The following is a 23,147-nucleotide window of genomic DNA, read 5'->3' as shown; positions in this document are numbered from 1 at the left end:
GAACAAGATATCACCATATTTTTTGTGTATAAGACGATGTTTTTCGCTAAAAAAATTAGTCCAAAATAGAGGGTCTGCTTGGACCCCTTCTCCTGCTCCCTATCGCTAGCTATCACTCACTCTATTGCCCTGATTTTCTTGTCCGTGTCCCTCAGCGGTGGTGAATTAAGGGCTAAAAAAAAAAAAGCTTGTCTTATACATGGCGGTGTGTTATACATGGTAAGTTTTTGTACATAATTAAGCATAGTATATCTGTTAATGAAAACTACACACAAATTTTAAAGAGATAAACATACTTCAATAATTTTTCTGGGTAGCGAAGATTTGTATTTCTCAAGTTTTTCCCAATAGGAGGTCAGTAATTGAAAGACATCACAGGCTTCCTGTGCTACCTGTTTGTTGCAAAACTAAAAAGAAGAAGAAACAAAACACCAATAACGAACCAACAAAAGGGAATACAAACAAACTGGAAACATTTCAGATACTGCAAATAGTTACTACAGATTCTTGTTTAATTAGTCCAGTTTGGAGAACACCCCTTCCCACAATGAAGAGTTAATGCACAGGAGGAGAGCAGGCTCCTATCTGGAATGTACAAAACCACTGTCAACCCTGTGTTCAGGACTGATGCAGGATAGCCCCAGTTGAAAGACCACAGATATCTCTGTGTCATAGGCCTCTGCTCCCAGGCTACCTCTCCCAGACTCTGCCTTTATGTAGATAACTTTCATTTTAAAGGTACAACCATCTTGTCTGAACATGGGCACTCCTCCTGTGTTCCATAGTCTCTCCCGGGTGTACTCATTGCACTGCTGGACTGGTGGTGCTGTGAAAAGCATTTGTTTCCTCAAGCTCACGTGTCTGTAAAGGTCTTGGCTCTGACTCTGCAGGTGCTGGTGTTACGGGAGATGGCTCTGTGAGCTCCTGTCAGAAGCAGGCTCAGAACCCAAAACCCTGTATGACTCCATAACTGGAGATGCTACAGCCTCAGACTCTGAACCTTGATCACTGCAAGATTGTGTCATGTCAGCCAGCTACTGATCTACTGAGTGTGTGGAGGACTGAGGACTGATTGTTTGGTAAAGGAATCTGGAAATTGTAGGTTTGGGGTATGTGCCTTTCCTGAGGTAGGCTTAATGGAGAATTTTTTTCCTTAAGGAAGGAACTAAGGAAAGGGATAGAAAATAAAAATAACTAGTTGTCTTCTTTTTCCTCTTATGAAAAAAAGTGTGTGCGCGCATGAGAGAGAAGAGCAAAAGAATGAACTCAACTAAGAGCTTCCGCCTCCTACCTGTTACCTGCTACGCAGGCATAGGCAGTGTGGAATGCCGAGTGTTTGTGCAGATATTTGTTAATATGCAGTTCATGCAATGTGACCCTGCCTATTGTCAAGAGGAGGTGCTGTCTTAGATGACTTCCTTCCTCTGGCACCTTGGAAACACATTTTTTTGTTTAGTTAAAAAAAAATCATGTCAAGAAATTCTATGCTTTCCTCAACATTTTCATCAGAAAACAATAGATGCAGTGAGAAATATTGGAATCAAGTTGTTAGCTGCAATGCAACAGAGACTTAAATTGGAACGTTTCTTTCAGAAATGTCTCAGCAAGCATTTTATTGTCTTAAGTACATAGCAAATGGTTTAATTTACAAAACGTCATAATTTGTGTTGACAGATTGAATTTGAGAATCTTCCAAACAGCTTAATAAAATATTCTAAGTATTTAAAACACTCTTTGGTTGAAGTCAAACCCCACAATTTTGCACAATCAAGTCATACAAACTTGTGTCATACTGGTACCTTTAGTGTCACACCTAAAACATTTATTGCATCCTTTACTTGGGGGTGGTTTGTACATTGCACAAGTTCTTCACATATCCAAAGCCCAAGGCAGCAAAGAGCTAAGCACCTTTAAAACAAGAAATATACAAGTCAGCAAGCCATCATGTCCCTCTTATTTTTCAGTTCTATGAACAACTGAATTGTAAAAAGATAGCAACACTTGTGGATTCAGATGGTTGCTGTATTATGTGACAATCTATACTCTTATACAGGACTTGATCCTAAATCCAACTATAGTTCTGGCACAGCAGCTTCCTTTGGTCTTGTTTGGCCAATGATTTCTATGCTAGTGCTGTTATAGCGACATTAACAAAGGAAGCATCACTTTGTCAGCCACTGAATAGAGTCAAGTGGTTAATAATAATAATAATAATAATAATAATAATAATAATAATAATAATAATACCTTTATTGGCAATGTACAACCTGTGTACAATGAAATTGAGCCTCCCCCCCACAACCACTCAATTTCATTGCACTCTGTGTGCTTGTTGCACAACACACCAGTCAGTTGCACTATATTATTTTCCATTCAGCAGCCTAACAGCCCACGGATAGAAACTGTTTTTTAGCCTGTTGGTACAACTGATTATACTTCTATATCTCCTGCCTGAGGGTAGAAGATTAAAGAGGTGCTGGTTGGGGTGTGACTCGTCCCTAAGAATTTTTCTCGCTCTCCTAAGGTGATGTCATCTAGCGGGCTCAAGGGACAGCCTATGATATCATGTGCTGTGTTCACCACCCTCTGTAAAGACTTTCTGTCCGTGGCTGTCAACGTACCACACTGTGATACAATATGAGAGGACACTTTCTATTGTGGACCGGTAGAAGGAGGTCATCAATTGTTGCTTAACACTGTTCTTTCGCAAGACCCTGAGGAATATTTCTAGTTGTAACCCACTTTCAGGTTTATGACTGCACTTTAGTTACAGCGGACAAAGTAACAATAATATCAGGCAATTATAACCCTTCTACACAAATAATTTATTCTTCAATTTATATTCCATAATATTTTCTGTTCTATTCAGTATTTTACCTTGAAGCTTCACTTGGTTCATTTGCAGCATTCTTCAAAAGAATATTTATGAGGTAGCACTACAATAAAAAAACCATGACAGTAAGCAATTTACTTCAAACAAATATATTGCAGAAGAACTCTAATTTCTACCCTTAGTCAAATATAATAAAATGGAGCAAATTTCATTGATCTCAATTTTATTACTTAAAATATTTAAACTGTTTTGTTTTGTTAACCCATATGTAATCATTCTCTCTCTTGTTCTTAGTGGAAATTCTGCAATTAATTCATTAATGCAATTAATTCACACCCTTCCTCTCAAAATGCTGCCAAATATACAATGGGCTTGCCTATCCTTTAGGCAACTGGTATGTTTTGTAAGTGCAAGTAGATAAATAGGTACCATTCTGGTGGGAAGGTAAACGGCGTTTCCGTGCACTGCTCTGGTTTGCCAGAAGCTGCTTAGTCATGCTGGCCACATGACCCGGAAGCTGTCTGTGGACAAACGCCGGCTCCCTTGGCCAATAAAGCGAGATGAGCGCCGCAACCCCAGAGTCGGTCACGACTGGACCTAATGGTCAGGGGCCCCTTTACCTATGCTTTGTAGGGGCTGAAATCTGATTTCTATACATGCTGCAGCCATTTCTGCACTTACCAAGAAACCTCTGTAAGATCCTGAAGAGGCATGAGAGTAGGGGGGATGAGGGCTGGGGAGATCAATTTGTTTGGTAGCATTCACTGTCACTGCCCCAGTACAAATTTCTTGCCCCAATCGCAAATGTTTCCTCCAGGAATTGCAGGCTTGGATGGATGCCATTTTTTAAAAACCTATTTTTTTAAACTTCCTATTCTCTTATTCAACTAAACAAGTTTAGTTCAACTAAACTGCTCAGTTGCATCTGCTGCGCACAAACCTTCCTTACCTCAGTACATATGATAACATACCCTCTAATACGCTGAGGCGGAAAACTGCACTGCACGTCTTTTGGGGCTGTGCTCCCACACAAATCACATGACATGCATGAGATCACAGCCCTGAAAGACATGCTTTTTCCAGGGGCCTAAAATTGTGCATTTTGGGGTACCGTGTGAGATCATGACCCTGAAAAAGCACTTTTCGGGGTGAGCACAGCACAAAATCACAGCGCCCCAAAATGTGTGGTTTGGGGTGCCATGCTCTTGTGCGACAAAATGGGATGTCCCAAAAGTTGAGAGGTATGTGATGCTCTACATTGAAAAACAGCTGGGGAAACCAAGGTGAGATAATGAAGTAGCCAAGTGAATATATTGGAAGATACAGTATCTGCAGTGTATCTCTGGCAAATAAGTATTTTGAATCTTGAAAAAGACCCTCTGTCCTCTCTTCTCTATTTTGTAACCATGACATTTTTAGGTGTCTTAGCTTTAGTATGGGGGGAGGCTCCTCCCACTAGATAGGGCAAGGCTTCTCCAGTTTGCATAAGCCCCACCACAAGAGTAAGAGAGAAGAAATGGAAGGTACACATGACCCCCCCAATTTGTAAAATAGAAATCAGCTAACAGTGAAAATATTTACTTTGACACCTGTAGTTCCTGTGATGATTTCTGCTTCAGCAATGGGTTGCAATAATGGAATTTCCTGATAGAGGTTAGGAAAGCAAACCAGAGAACCAAGAATGGTATGTGCTTCTAAGCGTGGGGCCTATAAGCAAAACAGAAAAAGGGAAAGGAAAAAAAAGTAGGTAATCTTGTCAATTAATAAAAACCCAGTAACGTTTTCTCCAGCATTGCAGCTGAAGCAGAGAAAATAACTCATAACCTGCATAAATATTCTATGTCTGCTGCTTATTTTAATTTTAGCATGCTCCTTCTGCAAGGAAACGATGAAGGAAGGATTAGTATTGTGATAACTTGACTTGATGCCCTGCATCTCGGAGACATCTAACAGGCTGCAGATGGAAATGAGACATTAAAATAGGTTCCTCTCCTATTGCAGGCCCCCATGACACAGTCCAAGCTGACCAGGAAGGCTGCCAAGCCACTAGAGAGGGTTTTCAGAGGGTATAGGTGGCTACAGGGGGAGGAAAAATAGTGCATGTGTGATGCCTTCTACATGCAAACTTTGGATCAAACCGAAGTCTGAATATATACTTCTAGCTGCTTGTAAATCTAGTGTTCTTATTAGGTATGCAAGGAAAAAATAATAATTTCCCCATTCATATTAAAGTTTCATTCATTTCATTTTCCATTTGTTTTAATTTTGTTCAAACCCACCCCCCAAAAACCCCCAATTTCAATAGGAATTCCCACCTGCCTTTCTTCAGCTACTTTTAACTTAGATTCTTTTCATTCAAATGACACAGGGTTTTGATGCATTCTGCCATCCCTCCCTAGGATTAGAGCTGCCAAATTTCAGATAAAAATGGGGACACTTTGAACTAATTTGTTTCATTTTCATTTAAAAAAAAAGATTATTCATCTCTGGTGTCCAGATGGCAGCGAGGCCCAATTTAAAATTCTTCTAAAAACATCTATATTTCAACATGATTTTCTTTGCTGGCTTGGATGACCAGCTAAACAGCAAATGTAAAATACCTTACAACAGAGAGGTTGCTTAGTACTGGCAATCAAAACAGAAAAATCCCAGTGCAGGCAGTATCATTTCACATGTCGACTCTCCTATACAAACATGGCTATAAAAACTGGTCTTGCCGCTTCATTTCACCAGCAAACACAAGTTATTATAATTCTGTGTATATCTGGTTATTTCTAAAGACATATATGCTCATATGACAAGCTACCATATAATTAATGAGCATTACATATACCAGTAAGATCGAGGCCCAATGTAGTTACATTTTTGAATTAACAAAATCTGTATTTACGTGCATCATGTTGTCACAATGTCAAAAAATCACAAGGAAGATACAGACCTACATGTTTCATCAAAGGTAAACTATATTAATAGTGTATGGTTATTGTTAATGTACAAATTCCCTTAAACAACGTAAGTCCTCCATAGCTACCATCTTCAGCTGTACCACACAAACCTCTATGGCAATATTTGGCACTAAGAAATGGTAAGGCCGTCCCTGTTCATTTAGTTCTCATGATACTATGCTTGGGCTATTACTGTATCTAACATGGATATTAAAAAAAACCCAGTCCTTGCTCCAATCCTTTACAGCACATATGCCAGTACACATTTGTAATGTTCATGTATAACAAAAACTTAATAACATTCTGAAACCCAACCCTTGCTTTTAGAGTGCAAATGTGCTGCAGTATTAGTGGGGCTATGATTTCTCACATTTTGTCCTTTTGATGAAACACCTTTGCAAGACTAGGATGTCACCTTATCCTACAATTTCACACATCAGCTGCCATGCTGTCTGCCCCAAGAGCCCAGTTTCACATTGTGCTAATGAGTCAACACCTGTTAAGAGTAGAGAAATCTGAACCTTGCTAACAATTGTGCACTCTCATAGGAACAGGACATCGAACATTGCCATACTTACCTCCAACATGTTTGTACTCAGGACTCTGGATGCAGCTGTTATGAAGTCTCCTATTAGCAAAGTGAAGCCAGGTAAACCCAAGAAGAAAAAGCAGGGGGGGCAGTGTCTGATCACAGTATTTAAAACATCCTGAAAAGGAGAAAAGGTTTAAATTTTTGAACTTGTTAAGGCCAGATTAGTTACAAACACTAAGAACTTTTCCAACTGACAGCAGTGTCATTATTCCATACCCATGCAATGGTTTCAAACATTTATAATAAAAGGATTCTTCCTTCTTTTACTAGCCTAGATCCAGCATTTGAGTTGAAAAGCGGCTGACCCATACTTAGATGGACCCAGGAAGAATGTAGAAATCTGCCTTATTGGTCAGGCTGTTTGTTCATGTAGTACAGCAATAGAATCATAGAACTGTACAGTTGGAAGGGGCATCAGGTCTCACCCCCTGCAATGAAGGAATCTCAGCTAGATCATACATGACAGATCGCCATCAAATTCTTTTAATAACTGGAAGAGGAGAAAGGGAAAGATTACATAGGAAAAGCTTTAATGAGAAAATGAAGCATTTTTGCTATGAGCTTCATGAGCGAAATCAGAAGTTACAAAAACAGGAGCCACAAAAACTTATAGACTCATTCTACCTGCAGCACACAGAGATACATAGTGGGAAAAAGATTGCCAAAGTAGTAACTCATGAAGGAGAGTCATCCACCTTCCAAAAGAATCTATTCACTGTCAAACAGCTCTTACTATCAGAAATTTCTTCCTGATGTTTAGTTGGAATCTTCTTTCTTATAACTTGAGGCCATTGGCTTGGGTCCTAGCCCCCAGAGCAAGAGAACACAAGCTTGCTCCATCCTTCATGTGACAGCCTTTTAGATATTTGAAGGTGGCTATCACATCTCCTTTCAGTCACCTTTTTACTAGGCTAAACATACTCAATTCCCTCAATGGTTCCTCATAAGGCTTGGTTTCCAGACCATCTTGGTCACCATCCTCTGAACACTTTCCAGCTTATCCTTCTTAAATTGTGACACCCAGAACTGGACACAGTACTCCAAAGGTGGTCTGACCAAGGCACAATTGTTAGGTACTATGAATTCCCTTGATTGCGACACTATACTTTTGTTGCTGCAGCCTAGATTGGCATTAGCTTCTTTTGCTGCTGCATCACACTGTTGGCTCATCTTATGCTTGTGGTCTACTAAGACCCCATGATCCTTTTCACATGTGTACCCAGGTGTCCCCCATCTTATATTTGTGTAGCTGGGTACAGAACCTTACATTTGTCCCTACTGAAATTCATGTTGTGAATTTCAGCCCAGTTCTCCAATCTGTTAAGGTCATTCTGAATCCCGATTCTATATTCCCTAGCATTGGCTACACCTCCCAGTTTGGTGTCATCTGCAAATTTGATGAGTATCCTCTCAATACCTTCATTCAAGTCATTTATAAAGATGTTGAACAACAATGTGTGGACATTATCTACTCTGACTGGAAGCAGTTCTCCAGGATTTTAGGCAGAGGTATTTCCTATGATCCTGTTAACTGGATTTGGCAGAAGCTGAACCAGAAACTTTCTGCTTTGCAGGCATGTACCACTGAGTTATGGAATCAATGATGTCCATTTGCCTTGTGTAGTCTGTTAACTTTATTGTCTGTACAGCTATTCACAGCCCATGTCATGTTTTTCTTTTCACTGAGGTCTGTTCCTGTTCTGACTGCTCCAAGAACTTGTACTTTAAAGAGAGGATTAGAAAAATTCATGGACGATAGTACTATCAGTGTCTACTAGTCATAATGGCTATGTTCTACTTCCCCTGTTGGAGGCAGTGTTGCTTGAAATCTTAAGGTGGAGGGAAGAGTACAATTGCACTCAGGTCCTGTTTGCAGGCTTCCCATAGGCATCTAGTTGGCCCCTGTGAGAACAGAATGCTGGACTACATGGGCCTTTGTTTGAACACAGCAAAGTTCTTATGTTCTTATGACTTCAGTGCCTAGCAATCTGGGATCTCTTTGTCCACCTCAAGATAAAAAATAAAGGGGGGGGAGTGAAAATTGGTGAACAGAGGGCATTAGTACATGCACAACGTGCTTTGCCTCTTGAAATCCTTCAAGGAACTGTCCATTCATCATGGTTAACTAGCTCTTCCAGGTTCTGCTCAAGTTCTACTTCTTGCTCCTGAAAAGAAAGGCCACCAGACCCTGTTTAACAGGGAGACTATTTGAAATGGAGCATGGAGGGGGCAAGAAACTGCTCCAAACTGAAAAGGAGGACTTACTGGGTACCAGTTTTGCCACCAACAGTTTTTATTTTATTCAGCCTCTTACTGACCAGGAGTACTACCCATATCAGAATATCAGAAAAATATTCACCTGTCTAAGACAGGATAAAGATATAAGTATTAAGTAAAGGGATTAGTTTGTGTTTTTTGTTTTTTTGTTCCTTTAAAAAAAAAAAAAGAATTCTGCAGTGCTACTCCCTACATCCAAAAGTTTCACTGCCTATGCCAGAGTCATATTACAGAGCAAGGAATGAAGAAAAAGAAAAATACACATTACAAGAAAAACATTAAGAAAAATCCTTCTGAAATGAGAATCTCACATAAAAATCAGTTTGAGTAGTAAAATCATGTCAAAAAATTATGTTCTCCTCCTCTGAATTAAGTTTTCCAATGTGTAAGCAGTCTCCAGGTCTTACATATGACATTTGCTCCTCAGGAAATATTAGAATATTACACAACATTGCTATGTTGTATAGCTGAAGCATGAAGATTGCAAAACCTCATCTTATAGTATCATAAGCCAACCTGATACATGTTTTTACACAAATATTGTTTAAAAGGTAAACACATTTTAGCATCATTGCAGGGAGTATTTTCACCTTTGAAACAGTACACAGGTTAATGTTCAAACTGGTTTTAATCACTTCCCACAATACATTTTAAAGGCAATATCAGTCAATGCAAACATTCTAAAAGAATGAGCAGATGGATGCTGGAGCTCATAAAGTGGCTGGTAAACTCCTGCTCTGAAAACAGAACAAAAGACCCACCTTTTCCATAATTAAGGGGCTGATTAATGCATTGGGCTCCTCACAACACACCTGTAATTACTGAGAGGTAAGTATTGTGTTGTGCGCCTAGTGTCTGAACAAGCCATGCAGCAGCAGATGGGACGACATCTCTATTGACATATGCTGCAATAAAAAGACTCATGAATCTTGGCATGAGAGACAACAGAGAGTAGATTTTTTTAAAGATTAGTAAGTACTAACCCTTGCTCTATTTTCATGCAAGTTGTGTCTACATAACAAAAAACTTTTCAACTCTTCGAATTTTACCAGAAATATTCTGGAACATACCCAAGTAGAATCATGTGAAGCCACATATTTGACCATTCAAAAAACTTTACCTCTTCATTTTAAAACATACACAAAGAGAGAGAGAGATAATAGGGCACAAGTATTCTAACTTTTTCTTTTAATCCCATTATCTTTTAGTTATCGGATAATTTGGACCAATGGACACAATTCACCAGGATATTCTCCTGTCTAGGACCCACTGAAATGCACCCTGTTACTTCCATGGCCGAACCCAGGATAGTCCTCCATTTACCATCTATGTTGTGGCTATTCAACACCAATAACTGGCAGCAGCAGCAGACAAGGGGTGATACTTCCTCTTTTAGTCATTATTATGAATTGTTGTAAGATTTTTATATTGATCCTTATAATTTTGTACTTACATATTGCCACAGTTACATCTCAGGGGAATTATTTTAGCTGCCTTAAGCATGGCAATAGAAAATCAGGACACACACTTATAATAAACACCAAAGAAATAAGTTCTGGCTCAACATCTTTAAAGGTTCAAGTCATAAAGGTGACACAAGACATTCTGTGCATTATAGTCTTTCAGGTCTGTTAGTGTGTCTGGACCCACATGTGCACAAACACGTATTTTGCACACCTGTTCACATAAAACACTAATTTGTGAAATTATCAATAAGATTCTTGGGATTTTAACAGGAGATAATTGTGCATACACAGGATTGCACTGACTGTACTAACACTGCTAATTTTGAGAAATTTAGCAATGACCATTATTAGGGAACTTGCTAGGGAACAAGAATCACACCGTTGTAGTCATTGCAATATTTTTTAACAAAAGGGTAGTTGTGTTTAGGGATAAGCTCGTGCCAATATGCAATGATTTAGAAGCAACAACGGCATTTAAAGATAGAGTAAAAAGGATTAATAATACAAGGCACAGGTTAACCCACCCACATGTTGTCTGGAACATATGCTTATTTACTGTTGCATAAACAAAGGAGAAAGGCTAGAGGAAGAAAGTCTCCTAAGGATGGAGTTATGAGGTAGAGTTTTAGAGATCCCACTTTTCTATATAACAGCAAAAGACCCAGGAAGGGAGAAAAGTTACTTGTATAGTAGCAAGTGAGAGCCAGAGGTGGCCATGATTATGGAAACAGAAAAGGTAGAGATGGGAAAGGGGACTAAGATGTAGCAGTTAACTGTCCTAGATTAGAAGGAACTGGAGGAACCCTTTATATCATGCTTTTTGGACTAGTTGCCAAGCAACTAGATAGGCTTGGATGTTTCAAGAAGGATTTAGTTGTTTAAGATAATCCTTCCACTTGTCTAAATGGTGAAAGGTCCTGGCTTTAACCAGGTGGCTGACTACTCAACTAAAAGTGACTTCCCACTTTCCACAACCACCAGTTCTCTGGATTCTTATGAATCTGACAAGTCTTGCTTCGAAAATAGAAAAATATTCCCCTTTAAAGAGACACTGGTGGGTGCTTTTCCACAGAGTAGTATTAACTACTCCAGAAACAAAATAACTAACTCAGTCCAGAAACAAGGAGCATTGGGAAGGAGAAGGTGAGGAAGGAAGAAAGAAAGAAGGGGAGAGAAGTCAGCTGCAATGGACAAGCCAAGAACAAAGCTTGTGGTTTGAAGAGAGTCTGGCTTTGGACATAAGGCTAGGCTGCAACAAGGCAGAAGAATGAGAAGGAGAGGACTGAAACACCTGAGGTATCAGCAAAATGCAATAGCATGCTGTAAGTTCACCTGTAGTGGATCCCATTGCCACCAAAATGTAGCAGATCCCACCACTGCTACCAAAAATATAGCGGATCCCACCATTCTGCCATCAATAATGGCAGATCCCACCTACTCTTTACAAACCCCATGGGTTATTGTATTGGTTTCTGTGTGAGGATAAAACCTTGATACTTGGAGACTCAGGCAGAAGTTGAACAAATAAGAAAGATTTGTTATCTGGACCAAGTTGGTAAAACAAATGATTTGTCAGGAGATAAAGTTCTTTCAGGAAACAGTTAACTTATTAATAATTATACTAAATCTACTGGATGTTATAGGTTTCTAGAGAAGGTAGTAAACATGCAGCTTCTTTTAAAGTTCAGTTGCTTATTTTCAGGTATTACTCTTCCGTTAGATGTTACAGGTTTCCAGACTAGCTGATAAATGCTTAGCTTATTTCAAGTTATTTCACTTCACTTCCTTAACTTAGTTGCATAGGTGTTACAGTTTATTACTTTGGTTCTTAAACAAGGTGGTACTTTCTGTCAGTTTTCCAACTTCTTATCAATCACACTCCTGAGGTACTTCTAGCAGACCCATGGGACCACCACATCCCTCTTAACTGGTTTGGGAGCCTTCTCTTCCTAGAAGATCTCTCCCCTCCTGACTGGAATAAGATCCAAGCAGATGGAATCCTCACAGCTCTGCTTCTCAAACTCAGCCCTCCAGTTAACTCCTGTCTGAATATTCTCCCAAGACGCGAAACACAGTCTTCCTGTCTAAGTTCAATTCTATTCCCTATGCAGTTTAATGCCTGTTTAATACCTACATGAAACCGCTGAGAGGGATTATCTGGAGGTTTGGAGTACGGTCAGGGGTCCCTTTACCTTTACCTAAGCTCTGGGTTAGATTACTGCAACGTGTTATCCGTAGAGCTGCCTCTGAAGATGGTTTGGAAACTTCAGCTGGTGCACAATTCTGTGGCCAGGTTAAATAATCTATGGTCTGTGAAAGTGGGGGGGGGGGGAGTGGAGTTTTATTTTGATGAATATTTTATTAATGGTTGTCAGTCAGTATGTTTTTTTATTATGTTTTTATCATTGAAGTTCTGTAATGTGTTTCTAATGTTGTACACAGCTCTTCTGTTAAAGGGTGCTATATAAATTGAAAAAATAATAAAAGTAATACTTGTTTCTAAAGCTCTTTATTATATTATATTGTTGTAATTCGCCCTGAGATGTTATGGTGAAGGGCAGTTAAGGAACAGTATGAATGAATGGGGTCTGGCTATAATAATTATTATGGACTCATGCATAATATTGTCCTTCTAGACCACAAAATTACTCCCCTTCATGTTTATGACATCAGTTTAGCTCTTTGGAAAGTACCATAATCTTTTCACTAGGATAAATATGCTACACTTTGCAAGCTCAGACTAATCTTTGCTGACTCCTTGGAATCCTCTCCAATTTGTCTGCATGCTATGTAACATCTGCTAACTTAAATTAAACAAAATAGCCCAGCTAAGTACTGAAAAACGAGAGGCACTTTGATCTGCTATGCATATGCCATTTTTAAAAAATCAACTCAAGAAGACCACCACCCCTTTAAAATAAATAAGTAGGTAAATAAGTAAATAATTAAGTAAGTAAGTAAATAAATAAATAAATAAAACCACAGCACACTTGTCAGTGGTATGAGCCAAGTATATTGTATTTGTGTGGCAGAAACCATAAAATAATTAAGAATCTGTTTGATAATGATTTTTGACAAATCTATATTCCTAAAGCTTTAGAGCAACCTGAAGAGTTGAACAGTAGATAAAAGCAAACTAGAAATTTAACAGTCAGTTTTAGTACATTTTTATAGCACATGGTACCAATGTTAAGTTGAACTTCTTCATCCAACCTCTGGCACAAGGCAGGACTATTCAACATTAGACCCTCAAACATGAACCCAGACAGACGAGTAAATCACAGAGCAATCCTCAAGCAAATACAGGGCAAAAACCTTTAGACAGGGTCACCAATTAATCTGACAAGAGAAAATTCCTTTAATCAGCAACTCTATGTATGCCAGATTCTTGACTCAAGTTATACCAGTCTCTGATACCAGGAAAAATCAATATAGGCATGTATTCAGGTAAAGCAATATTCCTCTGGTTAACAGTAATAACATATAACAAAAACTTCACTCTTGTGGTTTATCACCACAACAGCTACTCACTTTGGGTTTTAGTAAAGCAAACAGTCTAATTTGTCAGCGCCTAAACGATATTGAGCATCAGAACAACTTGGCCACAATAAGGAAATTTTGCCCATGGTATAACCACCTTCCTGTTTCGACTCTCTGGCACCCTATCTGCATAACCTAGCAATTCTAAAATATAGACGCACTTTTACTCTCACAAGATTGAATGTATTGCCCTTGGCTTTACTTGAGAGACGATTCCAACAGATTCCACACAAAAAACGCTTATGTCCCTGTGGAGATGGCAGTACCAAATCAGGGGCACATGCCCTTCTGGCTTGCACTCTTGATTAAGACTTGAGGAATGAGATTATCACCCCTCTTTTATTGTCCATTCCGGGTCGCCCAACCACTGCCACGGTGTCCTTTCTCTTGGCAGATCAAGATGAGCAGGTGACAACAAAGGTTGCAAGGTTTTTAGCTGGGGAAATCAGAATAGGATCCACTATTTGACTATTGATTCAAAACCCTAAAATGTATTTTATATAATTGACTTTTTATTTCTATTCTTTGTATATCGTTTTATTGTTTTATTGCTATGGCCAATGGCTGACGCAAATAAAGATTTATTCATTCATTCAATTGGAAAGACGAGACCATTGGCTTGTCAGTTCCTTCCTATTTCTACATGGCGGAAAGTAAGCGTTAATTAATAAAATGTTAGAGTGGATGGACTGAGTAGCAAAGATTGGGCTAAAGGAGGCCATGGGGAGAGAGAGAGAGAGAGAGAGAGAGAGAGAGATAAAAGTCAGGCCTGCTTGATAGTGACCATTAGGATTGATTTTGAATGCTGGTTCATGAAAGGTACTGAATCCCTCTAGTACGGGACTTTTTAAACGCCAGGTTTCCTGCAGGGCTAAACAGTCAAATTGGCGTTAATAATTGTTTAGGTCTAGGTCTCCCTTCTTATTGTCCCAGCCTGCAATGTTCCTTGACAGAATATGATATGGTGTTCTGATATTTAGTTGAATCAGGGCTGATTTGTGTCTCCCGTGTGGCTAGGAGTTCAGTTCCCATCAGTCTGGGATCAGGTATCTCTGTAGTTGGAGGCAGTTCTACTCAGCATCTCACTGCAGGGAATTATTTTGGTATAGAGAAACTTGCAATTTTACATTTTATAACCCAGGACACAGGTTGTAACCCAGGACTCAGAACAAGGTCTGAGGATTTCTAACATCCTTTCCCCACTTATTAAAATACCATGTGGATATTAAGTGCATCAAATGCACTCAGGAGTAAAGTCAGATCAAGCTGAATGCATTCTCAAATTCTGTAAACCAAGAAATTAAAGCTGCAGCATCCAACCACAAAGTGAATTTGCCATTTACTCATTGTGAGCACAATTACATTATAGGCTTGTAGGAAGCATTCAGTGCACACTGCTTTTGCAGACCAATGAAAAGAAAGTAATTATTTAAGAATTAGATTTACTGAATTTGTACGTTATGGCATTCACAGATAGTGGGAAGATTTGGATTCACCCATTTCCACTTAAGATTAAAGATTTTCAACCTTTTTGAGTCCATGGTTCCCTTAATCAACTGCATTCTTTCTGTGGAACCCTGTGGGGCTCAGGAGCCCAGCTATGTCGCCTGCAGAGCTGGCAGCCTCTCCCCCTTTTTCGAACATCTTCCCTTGTGCTCCCTCAACTCCCTCTCCTCTCCCCTGTTTTTGGGACTTCTCTGGGCAGCTGCTGCTGCTGTCCCTGGTCTCTGAGCTGCCCCCCCGCCCCAAAGAGAGGTGCCTCCCAGAGGCACCATTCGCCTGCGGAGCTTATAGCCAGGGTTACTGCAATAGACAGCTGTGCAAGCTCTTGAAAGGCAGAGACATGAGAGGGCATCAGAGGAGGGAGGGAAGGAAAGGAAAGGAAAGGAAAGGACAGAGGCCAGTGTTGTCCGCAACTCCCCTGATCATCATTCAAGGCAACCCAGGGTGCCATGGCATACTGGTTGAAAACCACTGACTTAGATCAATAGTCACAAGATGTCTGCAAATATGACCTTTCTGAGGGATAAAGCCAGTTGTGCAAACCTACCCTGAGTTTAGCAAGCTTTAGTCTAGTCCTGGTTGGAAGTTATACACCATTTTCTTTTGGATCACTTTGACTAATTATTCAAAAGTTTGTTCTAATCATTTCCAAGTGTCAAAGGCATATATGACCCACAAATAAGCCTTCATGGGGACTTTCTCAAAGGTAAGCCTTTGTGGCTCAAATTTACGTCATGGGACTAAGACTGAGTCAAGGTAACCAAACCAACTTCTTTCTGCTGAACATTTCAAATATTTAATGATTACAAATATGCATTTTATGAAAAAATGTGGTGAACTGGCAATTATGGAAAGATTTTGCCTCACAGGAACGCAGCAACATGAGCATCTGTTTTATGCTTAAGTGATTTTGCCACACACACACACACTCTCAGATAGTTCAAATACACTAGGTTGTTTCCTTCAAAATGCAATTCTATAAAAGCAAACAGCATTTTGAAGCTCAGAGCCTAGTAAATCAATCATTTTAACTGAATGCTAGGTACACAGTAACTAGAAAACCACAAGCAGTAAGAAAGGCACATAGCGATGGCAATAGAAATTGATTTACAATTTGTACAGGTCCCCCCTTTCCTCTTTCATAATTGATCTATAAATGTGTAAAATAATTTTGGTTCATTATGGTTCCAAATTATTCAACAATTACCTGAAATGAAAATGTAAAATGAGAGATTTGTCTTGAAGCATTTCTATTGTTTATATAATTGCAGTATAATTTAGTGTAGATGTTGTTATGGAAAAGGGCAGAAAGAACCAGTGCAATTCAGTACGATGCTCTGTAGTGTCATAAATGGGAGGAAGGATCTCCTGTTTATGTCAAAATAAAATGGACAAACTCTTTAAATCTCTATAAATACTGCAAACAAAGAACTGATTAAAATAAAATATTGCAAGATCAGTTAAAAATATTCTCTCACTTGATTCAAGTTCACAGAAAGGTCAGTTATAAAAGTACCCCTTTCCTATTCTTGTTCAACCTATTGCCATGTATATATGTAACTTGATAACCTACCATCTGTCCTCAGAAAGACTCTGAGTTGTTCCTCACCATGAACAAGCTGGCATTTTTGCAGATTAATTCCTGCCCTTAATTATGTAGAAAAGGACAAAATTTCAGTCACTGAAGAGCTTAGCATATTTTCCTTATAAAAAGGGAATGAGACATTTAAATTAAGTGGCAGCTGTGGGGAGATTTTTAGAACTACACTCTACTTTCTCAACTTCAGATCAGGCTACACAGTTCATAAACTGTTTGTTGCCGTTCTTAAGTATTTTAAAAACCCTCTATGATAGACATGGTAGCGAAGCAACGTCAACATTTAAAATGGCTAGCAAATCAGTCTGCTAAATATGATACACCCAAGAAACCAGTTAAGATCTTCCAAACATATAGTTAAAAGGTTTATCAAGAACAAATATTATGTGGGACAAATTATCTGACATATCTCTGTTTGTATAATAAATCTAGCTATTTTCTGTACACTGTCTCCATTGCTGGGCATTTTAGGTTTATAAAGTAAAATTTGCTGTTTCCTCTGCATTTAACTTAACTTGCTTGTATAAATTACAAGCAGTAAACTACATGGAGGCCAACATGAAAGTCTTCCACTGCAGAATTTATGGCATTTTAAACCCTGTAAGTGATTCAATTCTTTCCTTGAGCCTTACAAACAAATACATAAAAATATTTTGAACTACATAAACACCTTTGACTTTTTTTTGCAAGTTGTAATTAAACAATGCATTACATGGATATATGGAAAAGTGCTATTTGCATAACATGGATGTCAAGGTGTCAGAATTTGGCAGTTTAAATTCCCAAATCCTAGATCTGATCAAGAGTGCATATGATTTCTCAAACAGAACGCAAATACTACAATGATTGCATAGGAATATTCTCCTAACTATAAAGCTTGTTGCTAGAGTAAATGAAGAAATGGCAGAAAGAAAAAGAAAATCAGCTATGAATTCTTCCCAAGCATCACAAAGCCTCCATATCTTCCACATTGGCAAAAAAAATTAAAAAAAAGTTCAGAAAGCCCTTACATGCAATTCACCAGCCAAGGTTACCACTGGACAGAATTATGGAGCACAAACCAAATGACTCCTCCAAAGTCATTTGGTATGTGAAGATTACTTCATAAACTACCTCAGTGTACACGGGTTGGGAATAAAAACGAATGCAACAAGGTATTAAATAGCTATTATAGCTACACACTACTCACACACATAACCAGCATATACTGATCACCGTTTAAAATTATTCTAATACAAAATGATAAATGATTTTACAACATAACTGTTTATACCACATTTAAAATAATGTTGTTGGACCTTGTGGTGAAGGGTGGGTATTAAATAAACAAATAAAGTAAAACAATAGGTAAAAGGGTGTTGGGTTGTTGTTGTTTTTACATATCAACAAGTATACAAACTGCCAAAAATTATTCATATAGATGAAAATTATTTTGCTAAAATAAATACACCATGTCTCTGCAATTATTAAGTTGGAATATTCATGGCTTTAACTCCCCGGAGAAAAGGAAAAAAGTCTTTCATTTATTGAAAAAGGAACAATTGGACTTGATTTGCTTACAGGAAACACACGTGATAAGGCTACATAGGAAAGTACTGATTAATAAAAGATTGGGTCAAGAGTTTATTTCATCGGACAAGGTCAAAAAGAGAGGAGTAGTAATTTATGCAAAAGAGAGCCTATCACCAAAATTTATCTTTAAAGATGACCAAGGAAGATTTGTGGCAATTGAAATCCAAACACAAGGAGAGAAATTTCTGATAGTAGGAGTATATGCACCAAATGAGGAGGAATCTGAATTTTCTAAGAAGTTGCACGAGACATTGTTGGACTATATGGATTACAACATTATTATGATGGGAGATATGAATGGAGTGGTATCTACAAACACGGATAAGTCACAGAGACAGGTAGTCACCAAAGATGGCAGACTACCAAAAACTTTTTTTGAGATGACTGACAATATGGACTTGATTGACATTTGGAGAACAAAGAATCCCTTGGGTAGAGAGGGAACTTTCTTCTCTGAAGCCAAAATGACATGGACAAGAATTGACCAAATCTGGATAACTAGAGGACTGGCTCCTAAGATTCGAAAAGCGGAAATATGCCCTAAAACTTGCTTCGACCATAATGCTGTAAGAATGGAGATGAAACTAACACCAACTGGTTCCTTTAGATGGAGGATGAATGACACCTTGTTTAGAGATGCAGAGGTTACTAAGAAGGCCCAAAAAACCTTGAGAGACTATTTTGAGATAAATATGAACACTACTATGGAAAAAAGAGTAATCTGGGACGCAAGCAAAGCGGTTATGAGGGGGTTTCTAATTCAACAGAATGCAATAAAGAAGAGAACTCAAGATGAGAAAACAGATAAAATTTTGGAGAAAATAAAAGGGAGAGAGGAAACTGAGAGCGAAACCAAAGTCACAAGAGATTCTGAGAGAAATAAAGTTATACCAAGTTCAATATATGAAAATGATGAACCAGGAAATAGAATGGAAAATCAAACAGATGAGACAAAGGACATTTGAATCGGCTAACAAATGTGGGAAACTGCTAGCTTGGCAAATGAAAAAAAGACAAAAACTTAACACTATTACCAATTTGGAAGTGGAAGGAAAGAATATACAGAATCCAGTGGAAATTAGAAAATGTTTCCAGAGGTATTTTAAACAGTTATATACACAAGGGCCACAGAAAGAAACTGACATAAATCGATTTTTAAAAACAAATGGACTACAAAAAATCTCTCAAGAAAATAAGTTAATGTTGAACTATAAAATAACAGAACAGGAGGTGGAAGGTGCCATCCAGAATATGCAGTTGGGCAAATCTCCAGGGCCGGATGGCCTAACCTCAAAATATTATAGATCTTTGAAAGATTGGATAATTCAACCACTAAAGGAGGTCTGCAATGAAATTTTGGAGGGGAAAAAAGCGCCAGAGTCGTGGAAGGAAGCCTATATTACACTTATACCAAAAACTGAGTCTGAAAAGACACAACTTAAGAACTACCGCCCCATATCCCTGCTTAATGTGGATTACAAAATTTTTGCAGATATTTTGGCTAAAAGGCTAAAAAAAGTATTAGTGGAGGAGATACATAAAGACCAAGCTGGCTTTCTCCCGGGTAGACACTTGTCTGACAACACGAGGAATATAATTAACATTTTGGAGAAGTTGCAAGTGAACATTAACACTAAAGCAGTCTTAATCTTTGTAGATGCGGAGAAAGCCTTTGATAATATTTCTTGGAGTTTCATGAAGAAAAATCTTCAGGGGATGGGGGTTGGTCAAGGGTTTGAAAATGGTATAGGTGCAATTTACTCAGAACAAGAGGCTAAACTAATAGTTAATAATGTGGTGACAGAGGAATTTAAGATAGAGAAAGGGACACGACAAGGCTGCCCAATTTCCCCATTGCTCTTTATTTCGGTTCTGGAGGTTTTGCTAAATATGATTAGAAGGGACCATCTGATCAAAGGTATACAGGTCGGAGCCAAACAGTACAAATTGAAAGCTTTCGCAGATGACCTAGTATTGACACTACAGGAGCCAGAATCTAGTACTAAAAGAGTATTGGATCTGATTCAAGAATTTGGTCAAGTGGCAGGATTTAAGTTGAATAAGTTAAAAACTAAGGTTCTTGAGAAAAATTTAACACCGATTGAGAAAGAGAGGTTTCAGAAGGAGACAGGGTTAACATTGGTTAAGAAAGTTAAATACCTGGGGGTGAACATGACCACAAAGAACTTACATTTATTTAAAGACAACTATGAGAAATGTTGGTCAGAAGTGAAAAAGGATCTAGAAATATGGTCAAACCTGAAGCTTTCCTTGCTTGGTCGAATTGCTGTTATAAAGATGAATGTATTGCCAAGAATGTTATTTTTCTTTCAATCGTTGCAAATTTTGGACAAAATGGATTGTTTCAAGAAGTGGCAGAGAGATATTTCTAGATTTATCTGGCAGGGCAAGAAGCCCAGAATAAAATTTAAAATATTAACTGATGTAAAGGAAAGAGGTGGATTTGCCCTGCCAGATCTTAAACTCTATTATGAATCAGCAGCATTTTGCTGGCTGAAAGAATGGCTGCTTCTTGAGAACACAGACATTTTGGATTTAGAAGGTTTTAATAATGTTTTTGGGTGGCATGCATATTTGTGGTATGACAAGGTTAAAGCACACAAAGTATTTAAAAACCATATTGTCAGGAAAGCATTGTTTAATGTCTGGATAAGATACAAAGATTTACTTGAAAATAAAAACCCAAGGTGGTTATCACCGATGGAAGCGAAGGCTCAGAAAAAACTCAATATGGAGGCCAAATGGCCGAAATATTGGGAGATTTTGGAACAAGAAGGTGACAAATTGAAATTGCAGAGTTTTGAGAAATTAAAAGATAAAGTGCGTGACTGGCTTCATTATTATCAAATAAGGGAGGCTTACAATATGGATAAAAAAATTGGCTTCCAGGTGGAAAAATCAAAATTGGAAACAAAACTGTTAGATCCCAAAACTAAGATACTATCAAGAATGTATAACTTGCTGTTGAAATGGAATACGCAGGCTGCTTCTTGAGAATACGGACATTTTGGACCTAGAAGGTTTTAACAATATTTTTGGGTGGCATGCATATTTGTGGTACGACAAGGTTAAAGCACATAAAGCATTTAAAAACCATATTGTCAGGAAAGCATTGTTCAATGTCTGGATAAGATATAAAGACTTACTGGAAAATAAAACCCCAAGGTGGTTGTCACCAATGGAAGCGAAGGCTCAGAAAAAGCTCAATATGGAGGCCAAATGGCCGAAATATTGGGAAATATTGGAACAAGAAGGAGATAAATTGAAATTGCAGAGTTTTGAGAAATTAAAAGATAAAGTGCGAGACTGGCTTCATTATTATCAAATAAGAGAGGCCTATAATTTGGACAAAAAAATTGGCTTCTAGGTGAAAAAATCAAAATTGGAAACAGAATTGTTAGATCCCAAAACTGAGATACTTTCTTTTTTTTTTTTTTAAATAATATTTATTAAAATTTTTCAAAAATACAAAAAATATCACTTTACGGGACTCCCCCCTTCCCCCACCCCTACCATATTCCCCTTTCATATTGTTGGCCAAACAAGTTCCCCATTCAAGTTGAAACTTAATTTGTTTTACAGTAAAAGAAAGAAAAAAAAAAAACCCAGTGTTCTTTCCCCAAGACCCACCCCATGTCATTCCACAATTTCCATTTTTTAATAAAAGAAGCACCCCAGATAATAGAAACAGAAAAGGTAGAGAATAAAAAAAATATAATGAATAATAGACCAATTCAGCAAAAAATAACCAAGTTGGCAAGCCTTTGGAGTTTTAGTTCTCCCCCCCCTGTCCCCGGTTTAATTTCCCCCTGACCATCAACCCCTGGTGTCTGCCTGGAATTCTTAAGACCATAAATCACAACTTTTCCCCAACTCCTTGCTGGCTTTTTCTTTTTTTAAAATTAAAAATAAATTTTTTTTGAAAATCAAAATTATTATTATTATCATTATTTTTCAAAACTTTAACTTCAGTCTTTAATAAAACTGTAATAGAACTCCCTCCATTGTTCTTTCCAGGTTGTAGTCTGATTTCCCTTTGTTCCGCTGCTAAAACGTTGTAGTTCGAAAGTTTGGTAAGTCTGCAGGGATGGTTGTTATTCAGGGGCAAAACCTTACGTTCAGTCTCTTCCTTTCTTCAATAGAAAAATCTATTGTCTCCTTTAAAAAAACAAAAAAGAAAACACCCTGAAGACGAGATGTTATTTCCGTTTTGCAGCTTTCCCAGAAGATAACCAGTCCTGTAAAGTTCCATTGGTGTTTTTCCACTTTCCCAATCCTTGTAATGTCCCGAAACTCCTCAAGGGGGATTGTTGTATCTTTGTTTCCTCTAATCCAAAAGTCAATTTGTTATCCATATTCGCCATTTTGTATCCAAATTTTAACAAGTTGTAGCAAATTGTATCAAATTTAACCAGCCAAGTTCTCATAATAAAATCCACTCCGCTTTTCGACTTTGACAGCTATTTTGACAGCTGTCAAGATCTCCGACTCCTTTCACCAGGCTCTCTCTTCAGTCACCCCGGTTCCCAGGGGGGGGGGTTGCGTTTCCCTTCTCCAGTTCCTCCTCCAGCACAGTTCTTGTAGTTCCCCATCGTGAAATTTTGGATTTTTATCAGCAATGCAAGCCTTTTTGGGTCTTGGTTTCCCCGTCCTTGTTTTGGAAAGTTTACAATAGGGAGGGGACTGACTTCCTTTTTGGATCCCCCCCGCTCGTATCCAATTCGAAAAAAAAATTTTTTTTTCCTCCTTTTGAACCCGATTTCCAAATTTACTCACGGGTTGTTGTTGAAAAGTCCGAATT

General features: G+C 38.3%; 1 protein-coding gene across 9 annotated transcripts in view; it reads right to left on the bottom strand.

Annotated features, from left to right (window-relative positions):
• Positions 1–23,147, bottom strand: part of RALGAPA2 (Ral GTPase activating protein catalytic subunit alpha 2) — a 188,160-nt gene that overhangs the window by 88,901 nt on the left and 76,112 nt on the right. For all 9 annotated transcript variants that reach the window (XR_014550911.1, XR_014550912.1, XM_083624413.1 and 6 more), the window contains 5 exons: positions 6,357–6,485; positions 4,415–4,540; positions 2,878–2,936; positions 1,800–1,908; positions 297–407 (listed from right to left, as the gene is read on the bottom strand). Coding sequence is in view for 7 of the 9 variants with exons in the window: in XM_083624413.1 (XP_083480539.1) it covers positions 297–407; positions 1,800–1,908; positions 2,878–2,936; positions 4,415–4,540; positions 6,357–6,485 (534 nt within the window). In the remaining 2 variants the exon portion in view is untranslated. The remainder of the gene's footprint in view (positions 1–296; positions 408–1,799; positions 1,909–2,877; positions 2,937–4,414; positions 4,541–6,356; positions 6,486–23,147) is intronic.

This window comes from Podarcis filfolensis (genome assembly GCF_964270895.1).
Source record: "Podarcis filfolensis genome assembly, chromosome: 7".
Classification (NCBI taxonomy): Eukaryota; Metazoa; Chordata; class Lepidosauria; order Squamata; family Lacertidae; genus Podarcis; species Podarcis filfolensis.
The sequence above is the reverse complement of the archived record's forward strand: the minus strand, read 5'-3'. Positions and strand labels throughout refer to the sequence as shown.